Source organism: Camelus ferus, chromosome 16 (genome assembly GCF_009834535.1).
Source record: "Camelus ferus isolate YT-003-E chromosome 16, BCGSAC_Cfer_1.0, whole genome shotgun sequence".
Classification (NCBI taxonomy): Eukaryota; Metazoa; Chordata; class Mammalia; order Artiodactyla; family Camelidae; genus Camelus; species Camelus ferus.
Genome location: NC_045711.1, coordinates 24,761,281 through 24,787,401, shown reverse-complemented (window position 1 = coordinate 24,787,401; position 26,121 = coordinate 24,761,281). Strand labels below are relative to the sequence as shown.

General features: G+C 57.7%; 1 protein-coding gene across 1 annotated transcript; it reads left to right on the top strand.

Annotated features, from left to right (window-relative positions):
• The first annotated feature begins 1,221 nt into the window (after positions 1-1,221).
• On the top strand, positions 1,222-26,120 carry MYO15B (myosin XVB). Its single transcript, XM_032456831.1, is given in 56 exon segments — positions 1,222-1,400; positions 1,514-1,572; positions 1,649-1,715; positions 1,717-1,782; positions 2,845-2,940; positions 3,190-3,321; positions 5,056-5,181; positions 6,951-7,028; positions 7,220-7,335; positions 7,421-7,466; positions 7,618-7,742; positions 8,181-8,298; positions 8,547-8,710; positions 10,713-10,806; positions 11,477-11,533; positions 11,837-11,894; positions 12,101-12,231; positions 12,918-13,013; positions 13,118-13,353; positions 13,438-13,616; positions 13,829-13,901; positions 14,366-14,527; positions 14,755-14,855; positions 14,953-15,029; positions 15,218-15,302; positions 15,486-15,584; positions 15,732-15,847; positions 15,945-16,139; positions 16,354-16,432; positions 16,599-16,700; positions 16,773-17,028; positions 17,107-17,197; positions 17,313-17,532; positions 18,010-18,122; positions 18,352-18,411; positions 18,984-19,059; positions 19,190-19,308; positions 19,490-19,608; positions 19,680-19,821; positions 20,044-20,155; positions 20,264-20,418; positions 20,838-20,941; positions 21,091-21,154; positions 21,249-21,321; positions 21,710-21,786; positions 23,120-23,196; positions 23,300-23,415; positions 23,508-23,602; positions 23,705-23,782; positions 23,910-24,006; positions 24,173-24,318; positions 24,464-24,579; positions 24,828-24,961; positions 25,144-25,277; positions 25,367-25,507; positions 25,660-26,120. Coding segments are annotated over 56 exon segments (6,276 nt in total). The 5' UTR covers positions 1,222-1,232; the 3' UTR covers positions 25,720-26,120.
• Position 26,121: the final 1 nt, after the last annotated feature.

Sequence of the window (26,121 nt, the reverse complement as noted above, 5' to 3'; positions counted from 1 at the left end):
TATCTCAACCAGGTAGTGCTGGGTGGCAGGACCTGCCCAAGGATGGGTCTTGGGGCAGGCGTTTGAGAAGAGGGAGGCTGTGGGTGGCCAGGCCCTGCCCCCGCACCTCTCACCCTTGCTGTGCTCTGCAGGGCAGGGCCTGCCGGCTCCAGGGCAAGGAGGATGCCCAGGACTTCCCAGGACTGTTGAAGGCCCTGCAGGCACTGGGCTTGTGCGCTGAGGAGTTGACTGCAGTCTGGGCTGTGCTGGCCACCGTCCTGCAACTGGGCAACATCTGCTTCTCCTCTTCAGAGGTGAGCTTCCTCTGAAGCACTGGATTGGTGGTGGCTTATTTGCATAATCAGGGCAGCAATAATGACACCAAACACTTGTGTGTCAGAGACAGCAAAGCCCTCACCACTGCCCTGGAAAGCACATGAACTCCCATTGTATAGATGAGAAAACTGAGACGTGGGTCCTCTGCATCTATACCAGTTCTGTCCCACTAAGCTGCCAAGGATACTTGGCATTAATTATCCTAAGAAGGCTAGTTAGCATTAATTGAGCAGATATTATGTACCTGACACTCATGTAAATCACTTTACATTTTTTTAAGGAGTTGCGTCTCAATTTTTGTATGTTTCTCACTAATCTTCATTGTATTATACACTTGTTAAGTTGACATACTTTAGAAATGATAGCCTTTTTGGACAAGCTCAAAGCAAAAGAAATGTGATGAATGTGGGATTTGTTAGAAAATCTTTTTTTTTAATTGAAGTGTAGTTGATTTACGATGATGTGTAGTTTTCTGGTGCACAGCATAGTGATTCAATCACACACAGATATATTCTTTTTCATTTTCCTCTCCGTTATAGGTTATTACAAGCTCTTGAATGTAGTTCCCTGTGCTGTACAGCAGGACCCTGTTGTTGATCTGTTTTATATAGAGTAGTTTGTATCTGTTAATCCCAACTCCCAATCTATTCCTGCCCCCCACATGTATTTTCTCATTCAGTTCTCCTGACAACACAACACCATAACATGAAGGTTACAGTTTCCCCTTTTACCAGTAAGACAGTGGGGGCTCAGAGAGGGAAAGAGACTTGTCAGGGCCGGCCAGCTAGTGAGAGGTAAAGGCAGGATTCACACCCAGGGTCCTTAGACTCCAGAGCTGGCTCCTACCTTCCCAGATCTACCTTCGGATAATAGGGCACCTTGCCAGGCAAAGCATAGCCCTGGCCCTGCCCTGTGGGATGTGGCTGTTCCACATGCAGGGCTTTCCCTGCTCCCTCCCTCCTCTGTCCAGAGGGAGTCCCAGGGAGGTGGCTGCCGTGTCCAGCTGGGCCGAGATCCACACAGCAGCCCGGCTGCTGCGGGTGCCACCTGAGCGCCTGGAGGGGGCTGTCACCAGGAGGGTCGTGGTGAGCTCGAGGGCCCTGGGGAGGCAGGGACCTGACGGGCCTGCCTGAAGTCTTGGGGGGCACCAGTGTGGGCCTTGGGCCTGACATACCACCTGCACCTCCTCTGCCCTCAGGAGACGCCCTACGGCCAGGTCTTGAGATCCCTGCCTGTGGAAAGTGCCATCGATGCCAGGTGGTCCTGGGGGCAGGAGAGAGCTGTAAGTGGGCCTGGAGCCCTGCTGCTCGTGGCTCACCCAGCACACCCACAGGGACGCCCTGGCCAAGGCCCTGTACTCGCGGCTCTTCACCTGGCTTCTGAGGAGGAGCAACACGCTGGCTGGCACCCACCGCGGAGGGAGGCAGCGCGGACACTGTCACTGTCGTGGACGTCTATGGCTTTGAGGTCCTCCTTGGGGTGGGGCCCAGGAAGGCATGCCCACTTCATGCTGGTTACTTCTGGGGACCCCAGCAGCTCTCCTGTGGGGACCCTGGTGCACTGCTGGCCTGTCTGACCATCAGATGGTCCGTGAGACAGCTGTCCTGTCCAGTTCTGACATAACCTCTGGAAAGTTCTATCCTGCTTGGCCTTGCAGAGTCTCACAGGAGCCTCTAAGGCAGCAAAAGACCCTAGGATGGGTCAGCCCACAGCCTTACTCCCATGTACCAAGAGAGGGGAGAGAGAGAATTCCCCAGACCACCCTGAGTTTTCATAAGCCCTTCATCCCTTTCCAGAAGATCTGCCTCCTCAGGGCAGGGAGGAGGGGACAAGAGCAAGAGGAGGTGGCCCCGACCTCAGCCCCTGGATGGGCACTGTTCACTCTCCCCTGCTATCTCCTCTCCAGTGTGTCCTTGGTGACCATCCCCTCTCTGAGGAGGGTGATGACCGTGGCGTGTGTGTGTGCATGCACACAAGTATGTACTTTCATGTGTGTTTTAGAGTGTGTCAGGAGTCTGTACAAAGATACATGAAGTGGGGTCTCTGCTGGGCTTATTAGTAAAGTGCTAGTGGCGGGGGGGACAGAGGAAGGAGCCTGCATTCCTACAGGAGGAATGTTGGAAGGCTTCTTGGAGGCAGCATCCTGGAGCCTTGCTTATGCAGATGTGGGATTCTGGTAGTCAGGGAGCTAGGTCATAGGAGAAGCTGCCTTCCAGGCCACAGGATGGCTATGACCAGAGGCCTGAGGCCTCACAGTCATGCTGAGGCAGAGGGCAGAAGTGTGGGTTCTGGGGGGAGGCCTGACTGTGGCTGGGGCAGGGCCGAGGTGGCCAGCACACTGTGAGGGTCTTTGGGGTTGACCCTGGAGGCTGAAGCATCAGCCCTGGGGCAGCACTCCTGCCTAGAGCCAGGGAGAATGTGGGCAGCTGTGGGAGGGGATGAAGGATACTGGCCTGGGCACTGGCCCTTATAGCTACCCTGTGCACCCTCCCTCGTGTGGGTGCCCCCTCATTGCCCACGTGCCCCCAGGCGTTGCGAGTCAATGGGCTGGAACAGCTGTGCAACAACCTCGCCAGCGAGCGCCTACAGCTCTTCTCCAGCCAGAAGCTACGGGCCCAGGAGGAGGTAGGGGGAGCTGGGAATGGAGGTGGCAGGGGGACACCCAGCTATTTCCCAGGACAGAGGACATCCCTGGTAAAGAGAGGGCACGGCACTGAGAGTTCTGCCCCAAAACCCCCTTGCTATGGGCCACCTCAGTCCTTCTGAGCCTCAGTTTACTCATCTATAAAATGGGAAGGCCACCCCTGCTCTGGCTCAAATGAGGTTCCCCACAAACACAGGTGGTCTCTATAAACCAGTGCTGGCTATTCCCAGGAGGAGTGTCAGCGAGAGTTGCTGCCCTGGGTGCCCATCCCCCAGCCTTCGCAGGAGTCCTGCCTGGATCTCCTGGTAGACCAGCCCCACAGCCTCCTCAGTATCCTGGATGCCCAGACATGGCTGTCTCAGGTGAGCCCCCAGTGTAGGGTACAAGGAGTGGGAGCCCTGGTGGCCACACTGGAGCCACTGGGACCTCCCAGGGCAGCAATCTGGTGATGAAGTCCTGTGACCCTGCCCACAGGCCCTCAGCACAGCCTGGAAGGCAGGGGCCAAACTGGGTTCAGATCCCATCTCTGGGTGATCTTGAGTGAGCTGCCCACATCTCTGAGGTTCCTTGAGTCCTGGCTACAGAAGGGGACAATAGTGCCTGAGGGGCAGAGTGGTGGGGACTATACAGGGCTCATGAGGAGCTTGTGAGGGGGCCTCAAGCCAGTAGGGGGCAAACCTCAGGGCCCTGGTGCACACTTCCAATAAATACTGACTGCCTTCCACCCACTCCTACCTGATGGCTCCCTTGTTCCTCTCCAGCCTCTCCCCTACTTTGTTTTCCGACACTCATGTCCACAAGCAATTATGGTTTATTTATTCATTGACTCTGCCCTGTGCTAGACTGAGCTCTGTAAGGGCTGGGTCTTCGTCTAAAGAGTTCAAGCTCTACTCACAGAGCCTGACACACGTTAAGGGTTCCTTAAATATTGAATACATGAGTGTGTGTATATATGTGCCAGGAGCTGTGCTAGGGGTAAAAAACGGGCAAAATAGAACCACCCCTCCCCTCTGAGAGCCTGCAATGTAACCGGAGAGAGATGTTAATTAAAAACACACATGCACAGAATCAAACACAAAACCACAGCTGTGTGGTGCTGCGGGCGGGTGTGAGGGCCAGGAGAGCTCGGCGGGGGCTTGTGCCTTCCCTGGGGTCTGAGGCCATAGAAGCGAAATACACCATGACCCCTAAAATGAGATGACCTCTCTGCCCAATTATAGGTTCAAAATGAAAGCGGCAAAATAACGGTAAAATAGTCAAATGTGATTATAATAGTTCATTGATCGATAAAATATGAATATGAAAGTATATAACATATAATGGATATGAGCATGTAAAAATATGTTCTATTAATATATAATATTTCTTAACAGTCGTATGTATTTGAAATCTATCACTCGATAAATACTGTGTTAATTCATTAATGATCGCTTTTCCCAGTTCACCTTTCATCAAGTTTTATTGAAACTGGTCACAGGCATCTTTTGTCTGGAATCCTCCGGCTTGGTTCAGCAACACCACCTAGGTCTCCATTATTTGCTTCAAATAACCTTTCAAGCTGGTGTTGGGTGTTGACCCTGGAATTGTTACGCCCGGCTTCATGTCCTGTTTATATATAAGGCAGGCTTCCCCAAGTATTTGTTGTTATGAATTCCTCAGCTCCATGCAATAACCTCTCACTGGGTGACTTTTTAGAAGTACTTTGAAAGACTTGTTTAGATACACCTGTCACTGTGAGACCAGACTCCCAGGAGTGATGGCTAAATCTGCCTTAAAGTCCCCAAGCCACGTTTCCTTTAAATGATTTTATCAAGCATCCCCCAAGCCACCAAATCTCTATTGACTGAGGTTTCTGTGCATGAGGCTACTGTGTCTTTCTCAGATAGCACTCGATTGTTCAAAACAGTCACTGGGAGAGAGACCGCGCCCTTTATAAGGACCCAGATACGGAGCGACTCTTCCTGAAAAAGAAGTTTGGGGAACAAAACCAAAGCTCACTTTCTGTCTGTGGTCCCTGGGGCCAGGGGAGGACGCACAGTCCCGGCAGGGGAACAGCATGTGTGTGCAAAGGCCTGAGAAGCTCTTCCTCTTGCCAGGCCACGGACCACACCTTCCTGCAGAAGTGCCACTACCACCATGGTGACCACTCATGCTACGCCAAGCCCCAGCTGCCCCTCCCCATCTTCACCGTGCGGCACTATGCCGGGACTGTCACCTACCAGGTATCAGGGTGAATCAGGGCAGACTCCTGGGTGAGTCAGTGAGGGCACTGTGGCCCTGGTGAGTCACCTGACAGGTGATAGGAGTAAGTGTGGGGAGGCCCCTTCTGAGCCTTGGCCATCTGTCCCCTACCTGGGCCCTCGGCCTTGCTCAGGGCATGATTTATTGTGGGGGTGGGGGAGATAATTGGGCTTTTTTTTAGTTCATTTGGCTTTTTAACATTTTTTAAATTTATTTTTAAATTTTTTATTCTTGAGTTTTATTTGGGGGGGGAGATAATATTTATTTATTATCATTACTTTTTTCCTTAACGAAGGTACTAGGGATCAAACCCATGACCTTGTGCTTGCTAAGCATGTGCTCTACCACTGAGCTATATCCTCCCCACCCCTTAATTTTTTTTTTAATGGAGGTACTGGGGATTGAACCCAGGACCTCGGGCATGCTAACCCTAAGCACAGGCTCTACAACTGAGCTATTCCCTCACCCCCCAATTTGTGTCATATTTTAGATTCCATATGTAAGTGACATCACATGATGTTTGTCTTTCTCTTTATGGTTTACTTCACTTAGTATGATTATCTCTAGGTCCATCCATGTTGCTGCAAATGGCATTATTTCATTTGTTTTTTATGGCTGAGTAGTATTCCATTGTATATATATACCACATCTTTATCCAGTCATCTGTCAGTGGACATTTAGGTTGCTTCCATGTCTTGGCTATTATAAATAGTGCTGCTATGAACACTGGGGTGCATGTATCTGTTCGAATTATAGTTTTCTCCAGAATTTCCTTCCTTTTTATGGCTGATTAATATTCCATTATATGGATAGATCACATTTTGTTTATCCATCAATCTGTTGATGGACGCTTGAGTTGTTCCATGTTTTGGCTATTGTGGATAATGCTGCTGCAAACATGGGTATACAAGTAACTGAGTCTCTGCTTTCAGTTCTTTTATGGATCTACCTGGGAGTAGGTTTGCTGGGTGACATGGTAATTCCATGTCTACTTTTCTGAGGAGCCACCAAACTATTTTCCTGCACCACTTTACATTCCCACCACTTAACTCCCACTATGTATGGGAGTTAAGGTTTTTCTGCATTCTTGCCAAAACTTGTTATTTTCCTTTTTTAAAAAGTTGCAGTCATCCTAGTGGGCGTGAAGTGGTGTCTCATTGTGGTTTTGATTTGCATTTCTCTAATGACTAATGATACTGAGCATCTTTTCATGTGCTTCTTGGCCATGTGTGTATCTTTGGAGAACTGTCTATTCAAGTCCTTTGTCCATTTGAGTTGAGTTGTTTTGGTTTTTTCTTATTGAATTATAGGAGTTGTTTGCATGGTCTGGATATTAATCCCTTATCTGATATGTGATATTATCTCCCATTTGGTGGGTTGTCTTTTCACTCTCTTAATACTGTATTTGGATGCACAGAAGTTTTTCATTTTGATGAAACCCAGTTTATCTTTTCTTTTGTTGCCTGTGCTTTTAGTGTCATGTTCAGAAAATCATTGTCAAGTCCAATGTCATGAAGCTTTCTCCCTTGTTTTCTTCTAAGTTTTATAGTTTCAGGTCTTACGTTTAGGTCTTTGGTCCATTCATTTTGACTTAATTTTGGTATATGTTGTGAGACAAGAGTCCAACTTCAAAGGTGGCCTTTTAACTCAGGGGAGAGGCTGGCTTATTTGCCGAAGGGACTGCACCCCCCCCCCCAGCCTTCTCTCTTTGGCTTCCCAGCCCCCCCCCCCCCCACATACTCTCTTGCAGGTTCACAAGTTTCTAAACAGAAACCGGGATCATCTTGACCCTGCCGTGGTGGACATGCTTGCCCAGAGCCAGCTCCAGGTGCCCCTGCCAGCCCCACACTCTGTCCCCCAGCTCTGCCCTCCTCACCTGCAGTCTTGCCCAAGGAGCTTGCCCTTATGCCCCTGGCACCTTGAACCTTTGGCTGGCCCACCCTGGCTCCCTGGGGGTGAGAGCAGGCTGGGCTCTGGACAGGCCCAGGTGAGCCGGCTCGGCCCCCTCCTGCCCTCCAGCTGGTGGGCAGCCTGTTCCAGGAAGCAGAGCCCGAGTCCAGGAGAGGACGAGGCAAACCCACGCTGGCCTCTCGCTTCCAGTGTTCCCTGGGGGACCTCGTAGCCCAGCTGGGCAGGTGAGAATAGTGCCCCTAACACCCAAGCCCAGGGAGTCTGAATCGGGAGGCCAGTCTGTGCTCAAGTGACCCTCTCACCCACCAGGAGCCATGTCTGTTTCATCCAGTGCCTCAGCCCCAACCCGGGAAAGGTGAGCTCTCCCAGCACCTGGCCCCAGAGCCCTCTCACCCCTACCCGGCCCTTCTCAGCCTCCTCACTCCTCCTCATGCCCGGTCCCCGCATTCCCCACGGCTTTAAGTGCCTCAACTCTAGCTCTCATTGGCTCTGTCCCACGGCCACAGAAGCCGGGCCTCTTCGACGTGGGTCACGTGGCAGGCCAGCTGCGCCAGGCAGGCATCCTGGAGGCCATATGTACCCGCAGCACCAACTTCCCTGTTCGCGTGCCCTTCCAGGCCTTCCTGGCCAGGTAGGGCCCCAGGATGGGGGCAGCCAAGGGCCCAGGCACCTCTGGGCCAGATCACTAGGAAGGCCCCCTAGAGTGACTGGCAGATCTGGGGTTCCTTCAGAGTGGAGATGGACCCATTATCCAAGGGACCCTGGGCCTGATGTCCAACCCTCTCTCCTTCCATTTCTCTCTCTCCTCTCCCTCCATCCCTGCCTTCTTCCACTATTCACTACCCTGCACCCTCCATCCCCTCCAGGCCTTCATGCATTCACTGCCCTCCTCCTTTCAGCAAAACTCTCCTGGGTGCCTGGCTTTCCTACTTTGGAAAATAGGCGCTTTCCAAATCATTGTTGAATGACTTATTGACCAAATAGACCCCGAGGGGCTCAGGGTGTCACATGAATGGAGGGAGGTCCTCACTGTGCTTGTTCCTACCTTGTTTCTCCATCCTTGGGGCAGGTTCCAGGCCCTGGGGACAGAGGGGCAGGGAGAGCTCTCTGACCGGGAAAGGTGTAGCGTCATCCTGAACCAGGTGCTTGGGGCTGAGTCACCACTCTGTCACCTGGGAGCCACCCAGGTGGGTGGTATGTATGCCCAGAGATGCAGGCATGGCTGGAAATGGGGAGGAGCATTCTGGGACTAACTCAGGATTTGGTGTCCCTCTGGATGGTGGGGAGATGGGGTGGGGCTGGGTGTCCTGGGGAACCCCAGAAGAATCGACTGGCTGGCAGGGAAGAGGTGGAGGCCTCGGGAGAAGGGCAGGGTGGGCCCCGGCCCTCTGGCACCCACAGCTGTCTTGCCTCCAGCCCCAACCTCCGCCCCCAGGTCCTGCTGCAGGAGCCAGGATGGCAGCAGCTGGAGCAGCACAGGGCCCAGCAGCGCTCCCAGGCCCTGCTCACTCTGCACCGAGGCCTCCGCGTCTGCATCTCCCGCCAGCGCCTCCGCCTCCTGCCACGGATGCAGGCCCGCGTGCGAGGACTCCAGGCCAGGTCTGCAGGGTGGGGTGAGACTGCAGGCCTCCTCACGGTGGTGGTGGGGCAGGTTCAGGAAGACATAGGGCCTCGCGGCAAGTCTGCCTGCATCCTATCAGCACTGGACTCTTCCTTGACAGACTCCACCCCACCTATACCCATGCGGTCTCTGCTTGAATACCTCCAGTCACAAGAAGCTTGTTACCAGCTGAGGCCACTCAGACCTGCGGTCTTGACTCCTTGGCTGTTCTTTTTTCTCATCTGTTCTTCACTCTGCAGCAAGCATACTCTTTTAAACAAGTGAATCGTGTTGTGTGAGGCCCTGCCTACCTCTCCAGCCTCAATTTAGGCCAGACTTTTACACTCCAGACTCTTTGGACTTCTTGGTCCTACGATGCTGCCCTCACGCTTCTCACCCATTAACTCCCCCCAGTCACCCTTCCCAGCCCATCTTCACTCATTCACCCAACAGCTGTTGGTTGACCATCTTCTCCATCTACCCTGGGCCAGGTGCTGGCAACACAGGGACCAAGGCAGCGATGGTGCCTCCTAGGCTAGCCGGGGACTCAGAGCAGACAGTAAAGCAGCCTCCAGTCGCCCCAAAGCAGGTTGTGAAAGGACCAAGAACAAAATGAGGGCAGTGCCTTGGACACCAGGGAAGCCTCTGGTGAGGGGGCACCCATCACCACTATCTGTTTCCAAAACATTTTCATCGCCAACAGGAACTCTGGACCCATTCAGCAAGGATCCCCCACTCTCCTTTTCCAATGTGTCCATTTCTGGTACAGTGCTTTTTTTTTGTTTTTTTTTTAAGGGGGTAATTAGGTTTATTTATTTTTAATGGAGGTACTGGGGATTGAACCCAGGACCTTGTGTATGCTAAGCAGGCAAACTACCACTGAGCTATACCCTTCCCCCTTCAAGTTTCTGCTTTCAATTCATTTGCGTTTTTACTTATGAGTGGAATTCCTGGATCATATGGGAATTCTGTGTTTACCTTTTTGAGGAATTGCCAAACTATTTTCCTCAGTGGTTACACCATTTTGTATTCCTGCCAGCAAGGTGTGAAGGTTCTGGTTTCTCTACATCCTGGTCAATATTTGTTATTTTCCGCTTTTTGAGTTAAAGCCATGATTCCTAGGGGGTGTGAAGGGCTGATTTGCATTTCCCCAGTGAATAATGATGTTGCACATCTTTTCATGTGCTTCTTGGCCATTTGTGTATCTTCTTTGGAGAAATGTCTCTTCAAGTCCTCTGCCTGCTTTTTCTTTCCTTTTTTTTCTCATTGAGTTGTAGGAGTTCTCTATATATTCTAGATATTAAACCCTTATCAACTATATGATTTGCAAGTGGTCTCCCATTCTGTGAATTCTCTTTTCACTCTCTTGATAGTGTCCTGTGATGTACAAAAGCTGTAGATTAATTTTTAAATGTTTATCTGCTCAGGGCTCCTTCACTGAGGAGTCTGGTCCCTTTTTACATCTGGAAAATTCTCAAAGATACTGTCTCTTCCAGGATCTCCTATTAGATTTCCAGTAATGTTATTTTTTTCGTTTTCAGAAATACTGCTTATTTTTTTAATGGTGTTTATTTATTTATTGTTTATTCATTTAAAAGAAAATTTGGACAGGGGGCAGGTAATTAGGTTTTGTAATTTATTTATCTTTAACGGAGGTGCTGGGGATTGAACCCAGGACTTTGTGCATGCTAGGCAGGTACTCTACCACTAAGCTATATTCTCCCCCTAGAAATTCTGCTTCTTAAATCATAACATGCCAGACTCTATTCTAACTAGTTACACCATTAATTCATTTAATCTTATCGTGGGGCAGGTATTACAATAATTCTCATTTTAGAGATGATGAAAATGAAAAGTATCCTGTCCTTTCCCTGTTGCTTCTCTGAAGCGGCTGGGGGCTTCACTGGTCCCAGGTCAGTTTTTATGTTCATGTCTTGGCTTGGAGGATTCAGGTACTGAGTGTAAGTTTGGACTCCTCCCCACCCCCTTCCCGGCTTCCAGGAAGCGGTACCTTCGGCGGCGGGCAGCTCTGGGGCAGCTGAGCACCATCCTGCTGGTGGCCCGGCCCCTGCTCTGGAGACGAAAGAGATTACAGGTGAAGCGTGTGGATGGGGCTGCTGCCCGGGGCAGCTCAGGGGAGAGGCAGGCAGCCTTGCTGGCCAAGTTGGCCGATTCCTGAAGCATCCACCCTCCAAGCCCAACCTCACAAGGACCGAGGCCTCAGAAACCATTGCTGGTCGAGTACTTCCCGCTTCTCTCTGCCTGGCCAGGATAGCCTGGGGCCTCTGGGAGGTGACTGTCTTCCTTCATGCCTGCCCACCCCCAGGGCCTGACTCTTCCTGCCTGCCTAGGGTGCCTTCCCGTCCCCTCCAGCCCACCCTTGGGTTGCTCCCCTCTTTTGCCTGATGACTCCAACTGGGGGCCATAAAGCAGCTCAAAGTTCACTGCTCATATAATGCCCATCTCCGGCCCCTCCCTGGATGGACTTTGTCCCCTGGGACCATTCCTTCCCTTCTTCCTGCCCTCTTCCCAGTGCCCTGGCAGACAGGCAGCGACATCCACAGTGCTAAGGCTGGTGAGGACTCTGGAGGGCTAGGGGCACACAGCTGGCCCCACTGGGGCTGCTCCTGTTCCTCTGCTGATGTCAGGGCCTCCTGGGGGCAGAAGGGGGCAGCTGAACTGCCAAGCTGGTTGGGGGGAGCCTCTAGGGAGCTCGTGGTGATGCCTCACGGGGGCATCAGCTCTTTCTGCATCTCTCCCAACAGCTTGGGCATTGGCGTGTCTGGCACAGCAGTGGGGTTCCTGAGAAGGTGTCAAGCATGGTAGGTGGCCTGGAAGCTAGAGGGTGTCTGCTGGGTTGTGAGTCTACTGGACTCAGCATGGCTTAAGGGGGAGTGTGAGGTCCCAGGGGTGCCGCTATGGGTCCTGTCCCTGGGGTGCATCCATTGTGCCCCCTGAAAAGAGGCCTGGGGTTTCCCTATGAGGGCTCCAGGGGTCCTGTTTGAGTGTCCAGGACTAGAACCCCTGGTCTTTAGAGGGGACACTTATAGCCCTGGGGGTGAGGAGAGACATTGGGTCCCTGTGCCCCCTCCTTTAGTTCCTAGTCAATTGCTCCTCTCTGCTAGGAGCTGGGGCGCTTGGAGATCCCAGCTGAGCTGGCTGTCATGCTGAAGAGAGCAGAAGGTGAGTCTGGATGGGTGTGGCCCTCTCTGTGATCTCCCCTCCTGTGTGTCCCTGTGGTCCCTGCCTCTGATACTCTGGGTGCCCCCTCACCCCACTGCCCAGCTCCCTCTGCACCAGGGCTGGGGGCTGATGGTGAGAGGCGGAGGTGGCGCCAGAGCCAGGCGCCCGACCTGAGTGCCTCCGGGCTGCCTCCTGTGTCACCACAGGCCATGAGCACGCCCTGGCCGAGAACATTACCGAGTCCATGCCCCCAGAAATTCCGGCGCGGCCCAGCGTGACCCTCCCGCCCGACATCGACCGGTTTCCCTTCTCCAGCTTCATCTCCACCAGCTTCCAGGTGGGCCCCGAGGCCTCCGCTTTTCCTGGCTGACCCCACTTTTCCCCAGATGTTAGCCCCTGTCAGGCAGAAGCTGTGTCCATCCTTCTTCCTCCAACCCCCACTTACTCTCCTGTCCTAGGGGCTGTGGATGCATCTGTGTTGCTCGGAAAATATCTGTTGAACCTAAATGTTGCACTTGCTATTGTTACTTACCTGTGCCCCCAACCTTTGTCACCCCTGTGGCATTGCCTGGCCGTGGAAGCCGTGTTGTTAAAGCACATGTGATGACAAGGCAGGCCATCCAGTCTGCAGTGTTAGGAACAAAAGCAGGATTCAAAACTGCACAGAGTATGATCCCAGTTTTGTTAAAATCAACAACAATGGGGTGGGGCGGGGATGATGTGTGTATCTGCGCGTAGAAAGACTAGAAAGAGGGAGGCTAAAACGTTAACTGTGGTTGTATCTGGCAGAGGAAAGTTAATGGTGGTTTTTAGTTTTCATCTTTTCCACGTTTTCTGCATGCATGGGCTTTAATTTTCTAATCAGAAAGAGCAACTGAGATGTATTTTTAAGATGGTTTTCCTCACCAGCCCCTTTTCCTCTCCCAGGGTGCATGCTCCCATGGGGCTCCCCTGGGGCTGTGTCTGGCAGGTCAGCACAGACCAGCCCCTGCTCTGGCACCATGTCACCCTCTTTCCTTGCAGGAGCCATCCCTGCCCCATCCCGGGCAGCTGCTGGCCAAGCCACTGACCTGGCTGGACGGTGAGGACCCTCAGCACGCCCTGGATATCAACAAGGTGGTGAGTGACACATCGGGGAGGAGACAAGGTGGGCTGGGGCACAGAGTGCTGGCCGGGCACAGGGAGCCCTGCATGTCCTGCCAAACCTTGCTTTGTGTCTGCAGATGCTGCGGCTCCTGGGGGACGGGTCCCTGCCATCCTGGCAGGAGCAGACCATGAGCCAGTACCTGGTGCGGCAGGGGCAGCGCCGGCCCGGGCTGCGTGACGAGCTCTTCGGCCAGCTCGTGGCCCAGCTCTGGCACAACCCGGATGAACAGCAGAGCCAGCGCGGCTGGGCCCTCATGGCCATCCTGCTCAGCGCCTTCCCTCCAATGCCCATGCTGCAGAAGCCACTGCTCAAGTAAGGGGCCTGGCAGGTGGGGGCCCCATGGGTGGGGTCAGTGGGCCACCCCACCCCTACAGAAGCCCTGTGCTGTGCCCGCAGATTTGTGTCTGACCAGGCCCCCAGAGGCATGGCTGCACTGTGCCAGCACAAGCTGTTGGGTGCCCTGGAGCAGACACAGCTGGCCCCTGGGTCTGCACGGGCCCACCCACCCACCCAGCTCGAATGGACGGCCGGATGGAGGAGGGGCCGCATGGCACTGGACGTCTTCACCTTCAATGGTGATGCCCGCCTCCTCAGGCCCACAGTGTAGCCTGCCCTGCACTCTCGCCCTCCCTAGACCCCCTCCTGCCTCAGCTCTCCACTGCACCTGCCATGTGACCCTGACCTCCCTTCTGTCCTGCTTTTGGAACCCCCGTGGGGACCCTAGCCCCTTCCCACAATGGTGGATCCTGCTGTCCCTCACTTTTGCCCCCACCCCTCATCCCTGCAGAGGAGTGCTACTCGGCCGAGGTGGAGTCCTGGACCACAGGGGAGCAATTTGCTGGGTGGATTCTGCAGAGCAGGTATGGGGGGCCTGGGATGGGGGAGTGTGGCCAACCCTGACTGTTGTCTTCTCCTCCATGGCCTCCTCATCCCCTCAGCCGGCTCTCCTGCAGGGCACCTCCTGCAGCTGCTCCTGCAGGCCTGAGGCCAAAGCCCTGCTCCCCTAGGGGCAGCGTGGGGGTAGGTGGGCAGGGTCCAGACGGCAGATTCAAGATGGAAAGCAAGTGGAGATTATGTCTTCTAGATCTGGTCCAGATTCTGATCAAATAGGTGAATAAATAAATGCACCAGAGCCGATGCAGAGGCAGAGGGCTGTGCGCTGCAAATAAAGGAGCGCTGTCTGAGGGAAACCATGGCCTCACCCTGCTTCCTGGCCCCTTCCACAACCAACCCCCAACCCCAGCCTGACCTCAGGTCCTTGCCCCTTCGGGATGGTCATCTGCCTGGCTGACCACCCTCTACCTCCCACCCCTGTCTCACCCAGAGGCCTGGAAACGCCTCCGCGTGGCTGGTCTGTGTCACTGTACTCCAGGGACTCCTGGCAGGACTTGGCTGGCTGCGACTTCGTGCTGGACCTGATCGGCCAGACTGAGGACCCGGGGGACCCGGCCAGTCCCCATAGCTACCCCATCACTCTCGGTGGCTTGTAGGTGCCACCCCCAGTGCCCCTGTCCCTGGTCTGCTCCTGTCCCTATCCTGTCATAGGTGACCCCCTCAGCCACCCTATAGTACCCGGGGTTCACAAGTGCTGCCACAGGCTTAGGTCGCCCCACCAGGCCTCCTCCCCCTCCACAGCAGCTTCCACGCCTCATTTCAGCCTGGGCACCACCCTAGCCAAGGCACCTCCCTAGCTGGGCCCACTCTCTCTTGCAGAGCCGAGGACATCCCCCCAGCCCCTAGCATCCAGGCCCCCTCACTGCCCTCAAGTCCTCCTCCAGGTCCAGCCCCAGCACTGCCCAGCAGGGGTTGCCCAGGTAAGGCTGGGAGTGGGCACACTGAGGTTGACAGAGTACAGGGAATAGGGGTACAGGAAGGCCCGTGCCCCAGGCAGGTGACGCTAAGCCTCCACAGGTGAGTCCCGGAACTCAGGGAGCCTGGATGGCTTCCTGGACCACCTCTTCAAGCCAGTCCTCTCCCCAGGCCTCAGCGTAAGTGTCCTTTTTTTTTTTTTTTTTTTTTAACATTTTTTATTGATTTATAATCATTTTACAATGTTGTAAGTGTCCTGCACACACACCCTACCCCTGCACCTACCTCACTGGGGCCTCTGCTGCCTCTCCCATCCTTCCCAGGGCTCTAGCCCTGACCCTGGAAACTGTGACCTTTGTCCCTTCAGGATCTGGAGCAAGGCAGGGCTCTGAGTGGCCGCATGAAGGGAGGGGGCTCAGTAGGGCCCATGCAGCAAGGCAGCTACCCCGTGGGTGAGTATGGGGCTGAGCACCCATCCAGAGTCTCCCTGCCCAGCCACACGGGCACACACCTGGCTGCAGTCAGAGCTCCAGCTGGCAGCCCGGTGGCCCATACTCTTTTCTTTGCCTTGGGCTGGAGGGAGGCTGGCTGTGGGCCCAGGTAGGAACCGACCTGGGAGGGCCCTGTTCCCTCAGTGTACCCAGGGATGATGCAGATGCCCGGGTACCAGCCAGCCATGATGCCTGCTCCCATGCCTATGATGCCAGCCATGGGGGCTGTCCCCGCCATGCCAGGTAAGGCTGGGCTGGGGCCACCAGGTCCCTTCTCAGGTGGGGACTGTAGGAGGGAGGGTCCTGCCAGGGGCCTAGAGGGCACAGTGGGCAGGGGCTGTGAACTTGGCCATGATGCTCCCCAGCCCTGACTGCCTGCCGTATTTCCAGCTGTGGTGGTGCCACCGCAGCCCCAGCCCCAGCCCCAGCCCCTGCTTCCCAGTGTGGATGTGAGGCAGCTGGCAGCCCAGCAGCAGAACTTCATCAACCAGCAGGCGCTGATCCTGGTGAGGATGGGCAGGGCCCATGGATCGCCTAGGGGGTGCAGGTCTGTGGGCAAGGCCAGGACAGCTCTAATCTGGCTCTCCACCTCTCCTCCTTCAGGCCCAGCAGATGACTACCCAGGCCTTGAACTTGTCCCTGGAGCAGCAGACACAGCGCCAACGCCAGTGTCAGACCCAGGCCCCTAGAGCTGCCTCCCCACCTTCACCCCCAGCCATCACCCCCAAGCCTGAGAACCCCCCCACCCCTCAGAAGGAGCCAGAGCGTGAGCCGGAATTGATGGGTGCCTACTTGAGGGTGAGGAGCCAAAGCCAGGCAGATGGCAGGTCCTGGGGTGGGAGCAGCAGGTTCCAAGGCTGCAGGGATGGGAGACATGAGACAGGATGAGGGGTGCAGGAAGATGTAGAAAAGATGCTTCCAGGCCCCAGCTCCACAGATCTGAGTGGGTTTGCTGTGAGAGGGGCAACTTAGCTGGAAGGGCTGTTCCTTCATTTCCCCTTCCTGCCAGCAGGAGACCTCACAAGAGGTTGAAGATAGGCCCCGGAGGCCCAGGAGCTTCCAGCAGAAACGAGAGTATTTCCAGAAGTTGGGTGAGGGCACTTGGGTTGGCAATCCCATGCAGAAATTCAGCCACTGCCCCAGGCTGGCCAGGGGGACAGCAGGGCGCCCTCCTCTGAGTCAGTGTGGCCTGTCTAGGAGCCCAGATGGGCAGGCCAGGTGGAAGGTAACAGACAAGGCCATTGGGGGCATTTACAGGGCAGCAGCAGATCAAGGTGAAGATGATAAAGCCTCCAGCCAAGGTGAAGATACCCCAGGGGGAGGAGCAGGAGGAGCTGGAAGAGGAGGAAACAAGAGCAGGTGGTGGGGAGATGGGGGAGGGCTGGGGCCTGTGGTTCCGCACAAGGTCTCACTCTGCTTTCGTCCGGGCAGTGCCGTCGCCTCCTCCCCCACCAGTAGTGAAGAAGCCACTGACACAAGATGAGGCCAAAGCTGCACAGGAGGCGGAGGCTGAGCCAGCCATGGAGGCAGGGCCTGACCGTGGCTGTGAGCCGGCCCAGGACAGAGCCGTGGTGCGCAGCGCAGACCCCTCGCCCCGGCGGGGGGAGCCGAGCAGGGAGATCCGCAACATCATCCGCATGTACCAGAGCCGCCCAGGCCCCGTGCCTATGCCTGTGCAGCCATCCAGGTGCACCCCAGGGGGTGGCTGGGCCGCCCGCTGCCCAGAGACTCACCCTGTGGACTCATGACCTCTTCCCTTTCTCAGGAAGCCCCCCAAAAATTTCCTGAAGAAAAGCAACCCTAAGGACGAGGCTCTGGCTAAGCTGGGGATCAACGGTGCCTGCTCACCCCCTTCGGTGAGGCCTGGTCCGGTCCAGGGCATGGCTTCTCCGCTCGGGAGGCCTCCTGAAGCTCTCAGGGGTGAACCTGGCCGCTAGACACAGCCAGTGTGTGTTCTCTGTGCCTCCCCAGACACAGTCCCTCAGCCCGGGGAAGGGTCCCCCACCAGCTGTGGCCCCTCGACCCAAGGCCCGACCACAGCTTGTGCCGTCCAACTCCATCAAGGAGAAGCAGGGGCCCCTTCATGAGCTGTTTGCCCAGACCCCACCCACTGCCCAGAAACCCCCACCTCCACCAGCGCCCCCGCTGCCTCCGCTTGGGGACCCAGGGACCCCTCCAGCTGAGCTCCGCGGTAAGGCACCCTGCGTCCCGGTCTGATGGGCTTTGTGGGGGTGGGAGCAGGATTTCCACCAGCCTCTCAGTGCTCACGGCCTAGGTGAGCTGCTCAGGCTTCCGGACTTTGGAGCCGCGGGTAAGGAGCCCCGGCTTCCGCGTTCCCGCCCGGGGCCGGGCCGGGGCACCTCTGGCGCCTGCCTGACGTGGAGGGACTGTCACACACAGGAAGTTGTCCTCAACGCAGGCTCGGCAGCTCTGACGGGAATTTAGTGGCCCTGCTGACGTGGTCAGGGAGGGCCCACACACATCGGGGACAGCAGGGAACACTGGAGGCAGGAGATGGAGGCAGGAGATGGGACCCTGGGCAGGAAGGAGGCAGCAGAAGTGGAGCGAGCCGGCTACCCGGGCCCTAGGGAGGGCCTTCTCCCCCTGCCCCCGTCATTCCAGCTCAGGCAGCTTCCCACCTGATGCTCTCCCCGCACCCATCTGCCAGGCTTGAGGGAGCCCATGGGGGACCAGGGCATCTCCACCCAGCTGCTCGCGCCCTCGGGCAGCGTGTGCTTCTCCTACACCAGTGTGCCCTGGAGGTTGTTTCTGCGCAAGGAGGTGGGCACCAGGGTGGGGCCGCAGCCTGGCCTCTCTGGGTGGGGGGTGGGGCACAGGGAGCCAGCCTGGGACTCCAGCATCTCCTCCCCACACACGAACAGTGGGGGCTGCCTCCCTGCTCCCACCTCTTCAGGCCTGGTTTTCTCTGGGCCTGGGAGGCAGAGGTGGGGCAGGAGGGGGCTGGCAGGGGACCATTCCCACCCATCTGGCTTTCCCTGCCCTCATCCAGGTGTTCTACCCCCGGGAGAACTTCAGCCACCCCTACTGCCTCCGGCTCCTCTGTGAGCAGGTGAGAGCCCAGCCCACCTGCGACGCGTGCAGACACACCGCCCCACACCTGGGCCAGGTTGCCGCCTGCACGTGGGGCACTCACAGGCACTCACGGCTGGATTTCAAGCCCTTCCTTCGTTTATTTAATGCTCACAACACTCCTCAGAATTAGGACCATTTCTGATTTATAACAAGGATTAAAAATAAAGTGTATACGGTACCCAACGTGGGCCCGGCACACAGCCAGTGCTCACTGGTGCTTGTCCCTTTGCCACCACTAGATGCTCCCAGATGCTCATGACTGTTCCCCCAAATTCTGCAGTAGCCGCCCCTCCTGTTCCTTCCCCAAGTTCTGCTCCTTCCGGGAAGCTTATCTCAGCTGACCGAGGAGCAACAGCCCGACTAGTGCAGGCAGCTGGGGGAGGCAGGTGGGAGCTCCGCGCGGTCGTGGCCCCGGGCTTGGGAGCCCCTACACCCCTCCCTGCTCAACCTATGCCCACGGGGCTCTCCGGCTTTTCCTCCATGCGTGGATGCTTCTGGAGTGCGCTCTGGCCTTGGGACCTGGTGGTGACTGCCTGGCTTTGCCCCCAGATCCTGAGGGACACTTTTGCTGAGTCCTGCATCCGGATCTCCCAGGATGAGCGGCGCAAAATGAAAGACCTGCTGGGTAGGGCCCGGGACCCTGGAATCAGGGCGCTGAAGTGCTGGGGGTTGGGCCTGCCCAGAGGAAGGGAGCAAACTCTGGGTCTCCCCTGTGATGGAGCCTGAGGACAGCCTGGGGCTGCTCCTGCCCGCAGGAGACCTGGAGGTGGGCCTGGGCTCACTGGACACAGCCGAGGACAGTGTCAAGAAGCGCATCGTGGTGGCCGCCAGGGACAACTGGGCCACTTACTTCTCCCGCATCTTCCCTGTCCGGGTCAGTAAGGTTGGGTATGGCAGCACCCCAGTCTGCATCCCAGCCTGGGCCTGCTGCAGAGGGATGAGCCGGGGGCGGGCAGAGCCCCAGTGGAAGGATGGATGAACAGCGCTGGCCTGAGCATCTTGGACAGTGGTGGGGAGCCTGGAGCCTGTCTGTGATGCGCCCACCTTCCGGGCAGGGCGAGAGTGGCAGCGATGTGCAGCTGCTGGGTGTGTCCCACCGGGGACTGAGACTGCTCAAGGTGATCCAGGGCCCCAGCTTCCACCCCAACCAGCTGAAGACTCTCTGCTCCTACAGGTGAGCCTGGGCTGGGGTGCAGGGTGGGCTGGCGGAACAGCCCCCAGCTCATGCCCCCTCCCTCTGTGCAGCTTTGCTGAGGTGCTGGGCGTGGAGTGCCCAGCTGGCTCCACCCTGGAGCTGTCGCTGAAGAGTGAGCAGCTGGTGCTGCACACGGTCCAGGCAAGAACCATCAGGGCTATGGTGGAGCTGTTCCTGAGCGAGCTCAAGAAGGCAAGTGCGGGCGGTGGGGATGGGGGTGTGTGGGGTGGTAGTGGTGGGCAGGTGGCCTGCCTGGTTTGGCTGGTCTCGGGGCTTCAGCCAAGCTCCTTCAAGCTGCCTGGGGTGGAGCTGGAACTCTGGGGAGCTCGGTGGAGAGTGAGGCCAACAGGGGAGCAGGTGGGATGGGCGGGACGGGATCATAAGCAGGTTGATCACTCGCCTGCCGGCCGACAGGACTCCAGCTACGTCATTGCCCTGCGAAGTTACATCACTGATGACCACAGCCTCCTCAGTTTCCAACGGGGAGACTTCATCAGGCTGTTGCCAGGGGCCACTCTGGAGCCAGGTACCCCCAGGGGCAAGCAGGGTGGCGGGCACAGGGCAGGCAGCATGCAGTGGAGCCTCCAGGGCAGAGGGCCAGGTGGGTGAGGCGCTGTCTGTGGATGTCTCCCAGGCTGGCAGTTTGGCTCCACCGGGGGCCGTTCCGGACTCTTCCCTGCTGACATAGTGCAGCCGGCTGCTGCTCCAGACATTTCCTTCTCAACCGAGCAGAGGAGCGGCCAGCACAAGAGCCAGCTGCAGCACGGAGAGTGGGGTAGGGCGTCGGAGGTGAGGGAGACGGGAGAGGCCAAGGCGAGGCCTAACTAGGAGTCGAGGAAGCAAAGTGCTCCATCGCCGCAGAGCGGCCGAGGACCACCCCCCGCCTGGTGGGCAGCGCTTGGTCTGATGATGCTGCCTCTCTGCCCTCTCCCGATTTCCTGCCCTGTCTCCCCAGCAAGACTGTGGGCTCCTTGTATACCTCTCCTGTGTCCCTCGTGGTACTTAGTTCAGCACCTAGAAGATGCTCAATAAACAGCTCTTGATTTTCCCAGCTTCTGGTGGTGTGCTCACTGCTGCTGCTCTGCCTGCTCCTCTTGGGTTGGGCTGGGGTTGGGGGGCTGGGGCAGGGCCTCTGGACAGGCCAGTGGGCACTCGGGTGGCACCAGGTCTCCTGTGCTCCTAAGAGCCCCACTCACCCCTGGAGCCAGGCACACAGTGACAACTTGGCCACCAGCCTGTCCCCCTCTGTGGACTCCCATGACTACACCATGCAGGAATTTGCCTTGCGCTACTTCCGGAAGCCCCAAACCTTGTAAGTGCCCTGGGCCCATGCCCGTCCATCCTCAGTCTCCCTGAAGTGGGCCTCCCTGCTCAGAGCCACCAGGCTGAGGCTCTTCGCACCCTCCCTACCCAGCCTGGGATGGAGGAGCAAGTAGGGCTGTCCTCCCCTCTGTCCCTCAGGCTGGACCAGACAGGTAGAGGCACTGAGAGGAAGGCCACGGCTACCCTGGTGCAGTACACCAAGGTAAGGGGGACAGATAGGGGGGAGTCAGGCCAGTAGACCTGTCCTCTGGCCCCCCCGAGACCCCAGACCCGCAGCCCAGCCTCTCCGGCCACAGGCTCCCATCCAGACATCACTCATCAACTTCAGTGACGAGGACATGAACAGGCAGGCTGTGGGAAGCTTCCAAGGTGAGTGGCCACAGCATCCTAGCTCCCCGTCTGCAGCGCCTTGGACCCAGGGGCCTGGTCGCTTTTCTCCTTGAGTTTGCCAACTCAGGGAAGTTCCCTGGTGGTCCCTGTAACCCCATGGCCCTTACCCACTTCTACTCAGGCTCAAGGGGTTGTGGGTTGTGTGGAGTCCAGGCTGGAAGGCAGCGGTGGGTCCAGCTGGCTATGTGCTCTGTGTAGCCCACAGAACCCCATTTCCTCACTGGTAAAGCTGAGACTGCTGCTCTGCTTAACCCTCGTGCATTTTGAGAGCCAGGCGCAAGATGGCATGGGAGGGCCCTGCATGGTGTCAGCAGGAGCCACGGCCAGGCCCCCACCCAGCTCACTCTGCCTCTCATCCTGCCCGCAGCTCTGATGCAGTTTATGGGGGACCAGTCCAAGCCCCGAGGCAAGGATGAGCTGGATCTCCTCTATGAGCTGCTGAAGGTAAGAGCTATGTGTGCTGGAAGCTGGGGGGAGACAGACTGTGAGCTCTGAGGGCCCTTTTCCTGCCCTCCTGCTTGGGCCTGAATGGGATCCCCTGTCCCTTGGTCACCAGGCATTCAAATCATCCAAAAATATTTATCAAGCACCTATTACATGCTGGGGGCATCGTGGTGAACCAAGCAGGCGAAATCCCCACCAAGATTACAATCCAGTGAAAGGAGACAGTAAACCAAGATGCAACATGTCCGGGGCAGAGTGCTGTGGAGAGTGATAAAGCAGGGGAGGGGCTGCCACAGTGCAGGAGGCTTGGTCACAAGATGACACTGGAGTGGAAATCTGAAGGAAGTGAGACACGTGTGCATCAGAGGCAGGGCACGTGAGCAGAGGAAGGGACAGGGGCGACAGTCCTGATGAGAGGGTGAGCCTCAGTACCAGCAGGGCCTGTGTGGCTGGAGCCCAGCGAGCAAAGGGGAGAGTAGCAGGTGAGGACTGGAGGGGACAGTGGGGCTTAGTCGCGGCAGGCCTTGTAGGCCACTGTTGGGACCTTGATTTTTCGAGATGGGAAACCACTGGAGGGTTTTGAAGAGATGTGGCTTACATGGTGTGGGGTCGCTCTGGCTGTTGTTTGTGATCCTGGGGGTTCAGGGACAAGGAGGGGGTTATGGCAATGATCCCAGGTGAGACTCGGTGCCGGCCCGGGCCTGGAGGTAGCAGCAGAGGGGAGAGGAAAGACTCCCAGCAGCAGGGTTGCTATGATGTGCGCTTGGGCTGTGCAAGAGCGCGGCCAAGGATGACACCGAGGCGTTGGCCAGGCCAACAGTGGGCCCCCAAAAGGAAGCCTGAGTGAGGAGTGGGTCTGGCCTGGCTTGGTGGAGGAATCTGTTTGGGACATGTGAAGTCTGAAGTGCCAGACTTCCAAGTAGAGGGTCTGGGATTCAAGGGAGAAGTCTGGGCTGGAGGCCTCAGCAGACAGGAGCAGCTGACACAGATCACCAGGGCGCAAGCGCAGAGGCCCTGGGCCCACAGCCCTTAGAGGTCAAGGAGACGAGGGGAGCCAGCAGGGATAACGAAGTCGGAGGGACCAGAGGAAGGACAGGGCCAAGTGCCGCCTGGAATCCGGTCAAGATGGGGACTTAAGAGAGTGACCAGCTGTGCAGATGCTGTTAAGCTGAATGTGATGAAGACCGAGAGATGACCGGGGGCTGTCACCTGGACTTGGCCCTCAGCCCAGAGCCACTAGCAGGATTTCTGACTTCAGAGAAGTCATTCTCTTGGATGCCATCCCTCGCTCCACCACACGGTATACTTCCCCCTGCCCTTCCTGTCCCCACAGCTGTGCCGGGAGAAGGAGGACCTCAGGGATGAGATTTACTGCCAGGTCATCAAGCAGGTCACAGGCCACCCGCGGCCGTGAGTGTGGGGGATGGGCAGGGGGCGGTGGAGGGAGGGCCCCTCTGGGGCCACACGGTGCTGTGGTCCCGCCGGCCTGAAGCCCCAGCTTTGTGCCCTGCAGGAAACCCTGTGCTCGAGGCTGGCGCTTCCTCAGCCTCCTCACAGGTTACTTTCCCCCGTCGACCACGCTGATGCCCTATGTGACCAAGTTTCTGCAGGATTCCAGCCTGAACCAAGGTGAGTGTAGGAGCGGCTTCCTGGCTGGGGTCTCGGCTGCTTGGGGAGGGGTTTGGAGATGCTCCTGACCCCAGCCTGGCTCCTCTCTGCAGAGCTGGCCCAAAGCAGCCAGGAACATCTCCAGCGCACAGTCAAATATGGGGGGCGCCGGCAGCTGCCCTCTCCAAGTGAAATGAAGGCTTTCCTGGTACTGGGCGTGCAGGCGGCTGGGCATTCTGGGACTCCCTTTGGGTGGGGGGAGCTGGGGCCACTGTCCACTGGTGGACTGACCCTGTACCTGCCTTGGCAGAAAGGACAAGTAGTCCACCTGCTTCTAATTCACCTGCCTGGGGGTGTGGATTACAAGACCAACAGCCACACTTTCACGGTGAGCTCGGGGCCACAGAGGAGGGGCTGGGGAGAGACAGGGAAAAGCCATGGGCATCAGTTCTGGGGACCCCCCCCAGTCTTCTTCCTTCCTCAGCCCCCCATCACGGCCCTGTCCTTATGCCCAGGTGGCGGCAGAAGTGCTGGAGGAGCTGTGCGGGAAGATGGGCATCAGGGACCCCCAGGAAGTGCAGGAATTTGCCCTCTTCCTCATCAAAGGGGAAGGTGAGCCACCTGCCCCGGGGAGGAAGCAAGGCCAGCTGGACTCAGGGAGGGAACTTTCCTTGCCAGGTCCCCTCCTGTGGTTGTGGGTGAGGCAGTTCCCACGCGGGGGTGGGCGGGGCTGGCGCTGGGCGGCAGGGCGGGCTGTGGACCTGGGCTCCCGGTGCAGGCGAGCTGGTGCGGCCCCTGTGGCCCCAGGAGTACCTCAGCAACGTGGTGGTGGATCGAGACGTGAGCCTGCACAGCTGGCGGCTCAGCTGGGAGACCCGGCTGCACTTCGATGACCCCACATACATCAGCACCCACTACGGCCAGGTCAGCCCACCTGGCCCCACGCTGCTGTGTCGTTGGCCGGTCAGGCCTGGGCTGTGGCTTGAGGAAGAGTCCCTCCCCTCAGGAGAAGGGCCGGCGGCAGGAAGGGGCTTTGGGGCACAGCTGCACTCTCACTGCCCCCCAACAGGTGCTGCAGGACTACCTGCAGGGCAGGCTGTTGGTCAGCGCCCAGGCAGACACCCAGCTGGCCAGGCTGGCTGCCTTGCAGCACCTCAGCAGGGCGCTCTCGGAGCCCCCCTCAGAGTGAGTGTGAACGTGGCCACACCTTCTGTCACCCCCGACTCCCTCCTCCAAGGTCATGGCCACCTGCATCCTTCATGGCCCTTCAAAGGAGGGCTGTGTACACCTGCCCCCCATCCCACCTCATGCTCCTCAAGGGCAGGGCCCACGCCTCATTCATGTGTTTGGATCCCCAGTCTCAAAATAGCCACTTGTTCACTTATTTGGCACCTGCTGTATGCCCAGCCTTGACTGACCATGTTGTGTCCTAGGCAAGACCTACTGGCTTACTTGCCAAAGCAGCTGCAATGGCAGGTGAACATGGCCACCATGAAGAGCCTGACGGGCCAGGAACTGAGGCAGCTGCAAGGATGTAGCTCCCGGGAAGCACAAATCAGCTTCATCGGTGGGTCTGGGGCAAGGGGGCAGCTGGGTCTGAGGCGGGAGGCCCAGGAAGGAAGGGGTGAGGGTTGGGGGTGCTGAGGAAGCTTCTCCATCTGCCCTGCCCTCTCCTCTAACCGGGGGAGAAGGAGGGCAGGTCCCAGGACCCCGGCGGTCAGAACTCCTGCCCTAGCCCTCTGTCCCCAGAGGCCGCAAGCGTGCTGCCCCTCTTCGGCTACACGGTCTTCGTGGTGCTGCGGGTGAGCGAGCTGGGCCTGCCCGGACCCGGCCTCCTGGGGCTGAGCCGCCAGCACCTCATCCTCATGGAGCCCCGCTCCCAGGTGGGCCTGGGCACCCCAGGGCCGCCCCGCCCCTCGCCCCTCCCCACCTCCCCCAGGGGGGCCGAGCGCTGCTGTCCCTGTGCCCCCAGGAGCTGCGCTGCTCCATCGCCCTGAGGGACCTGCAGCAGCTCCACCTGCTGAGCCCAGCGGAGGCTGAAGGGTCCCCCGGCCTGGAACTCAACTACGGCTCGGCTGACAGCCCCCAGACCATCTGGTTTGAGCTGCCGCAGGTGAGTGCACGCCCTGAGGCGGCGGTGAGTGCCTCACCCGGGCCTGGTGTGCCCGGGGCCAGGCCGATGCCCACGGCTCCAGGGAGGCGGGGAGGGGGCAGAGCTTGGCGCCTGGCTGGTAGCCCTGTCCGCACCTGCCTGTGCCCCTGCAGGCCCAGGAGCTGAAGCACACCATCACCTTCCTGCTGGCCGGCGACCCGCCTTCGGTTTAGTGGCCCAGCTTTACCCAAGAGGACTGGGGGAGGGGCGGAGATGGGGACGGGAACCCTCTCTGGCCCAAGTCTCACCCGGACGGTCTCCCTTGGGTGCTCTCAGGCCATTTGGGGTTGGACTTTGCCACTTGGCTGTTCTGGAACCTGCCGCAGCACCGCCCAGCTGGCCCACACACATGGCGGCCACGAAGCTGGGGCTGCTAGAGTGACTTCAGCTGGGGAAGAGTCGCAAGCCTCCCTCTGGGGTGGACCTGGCCTGGGGTGGGGCTGCAGGAACTTGGCCCAGGTGTCAATGTTGCCCATTCCGGGGGACATGCCCACCTGGCCTCTGGCCCAATATCAGCACAAGCCCAGACTGGGGAGAAGCAGCTGCTGAGGAAATAAAACCGCAAGAGAACCGGG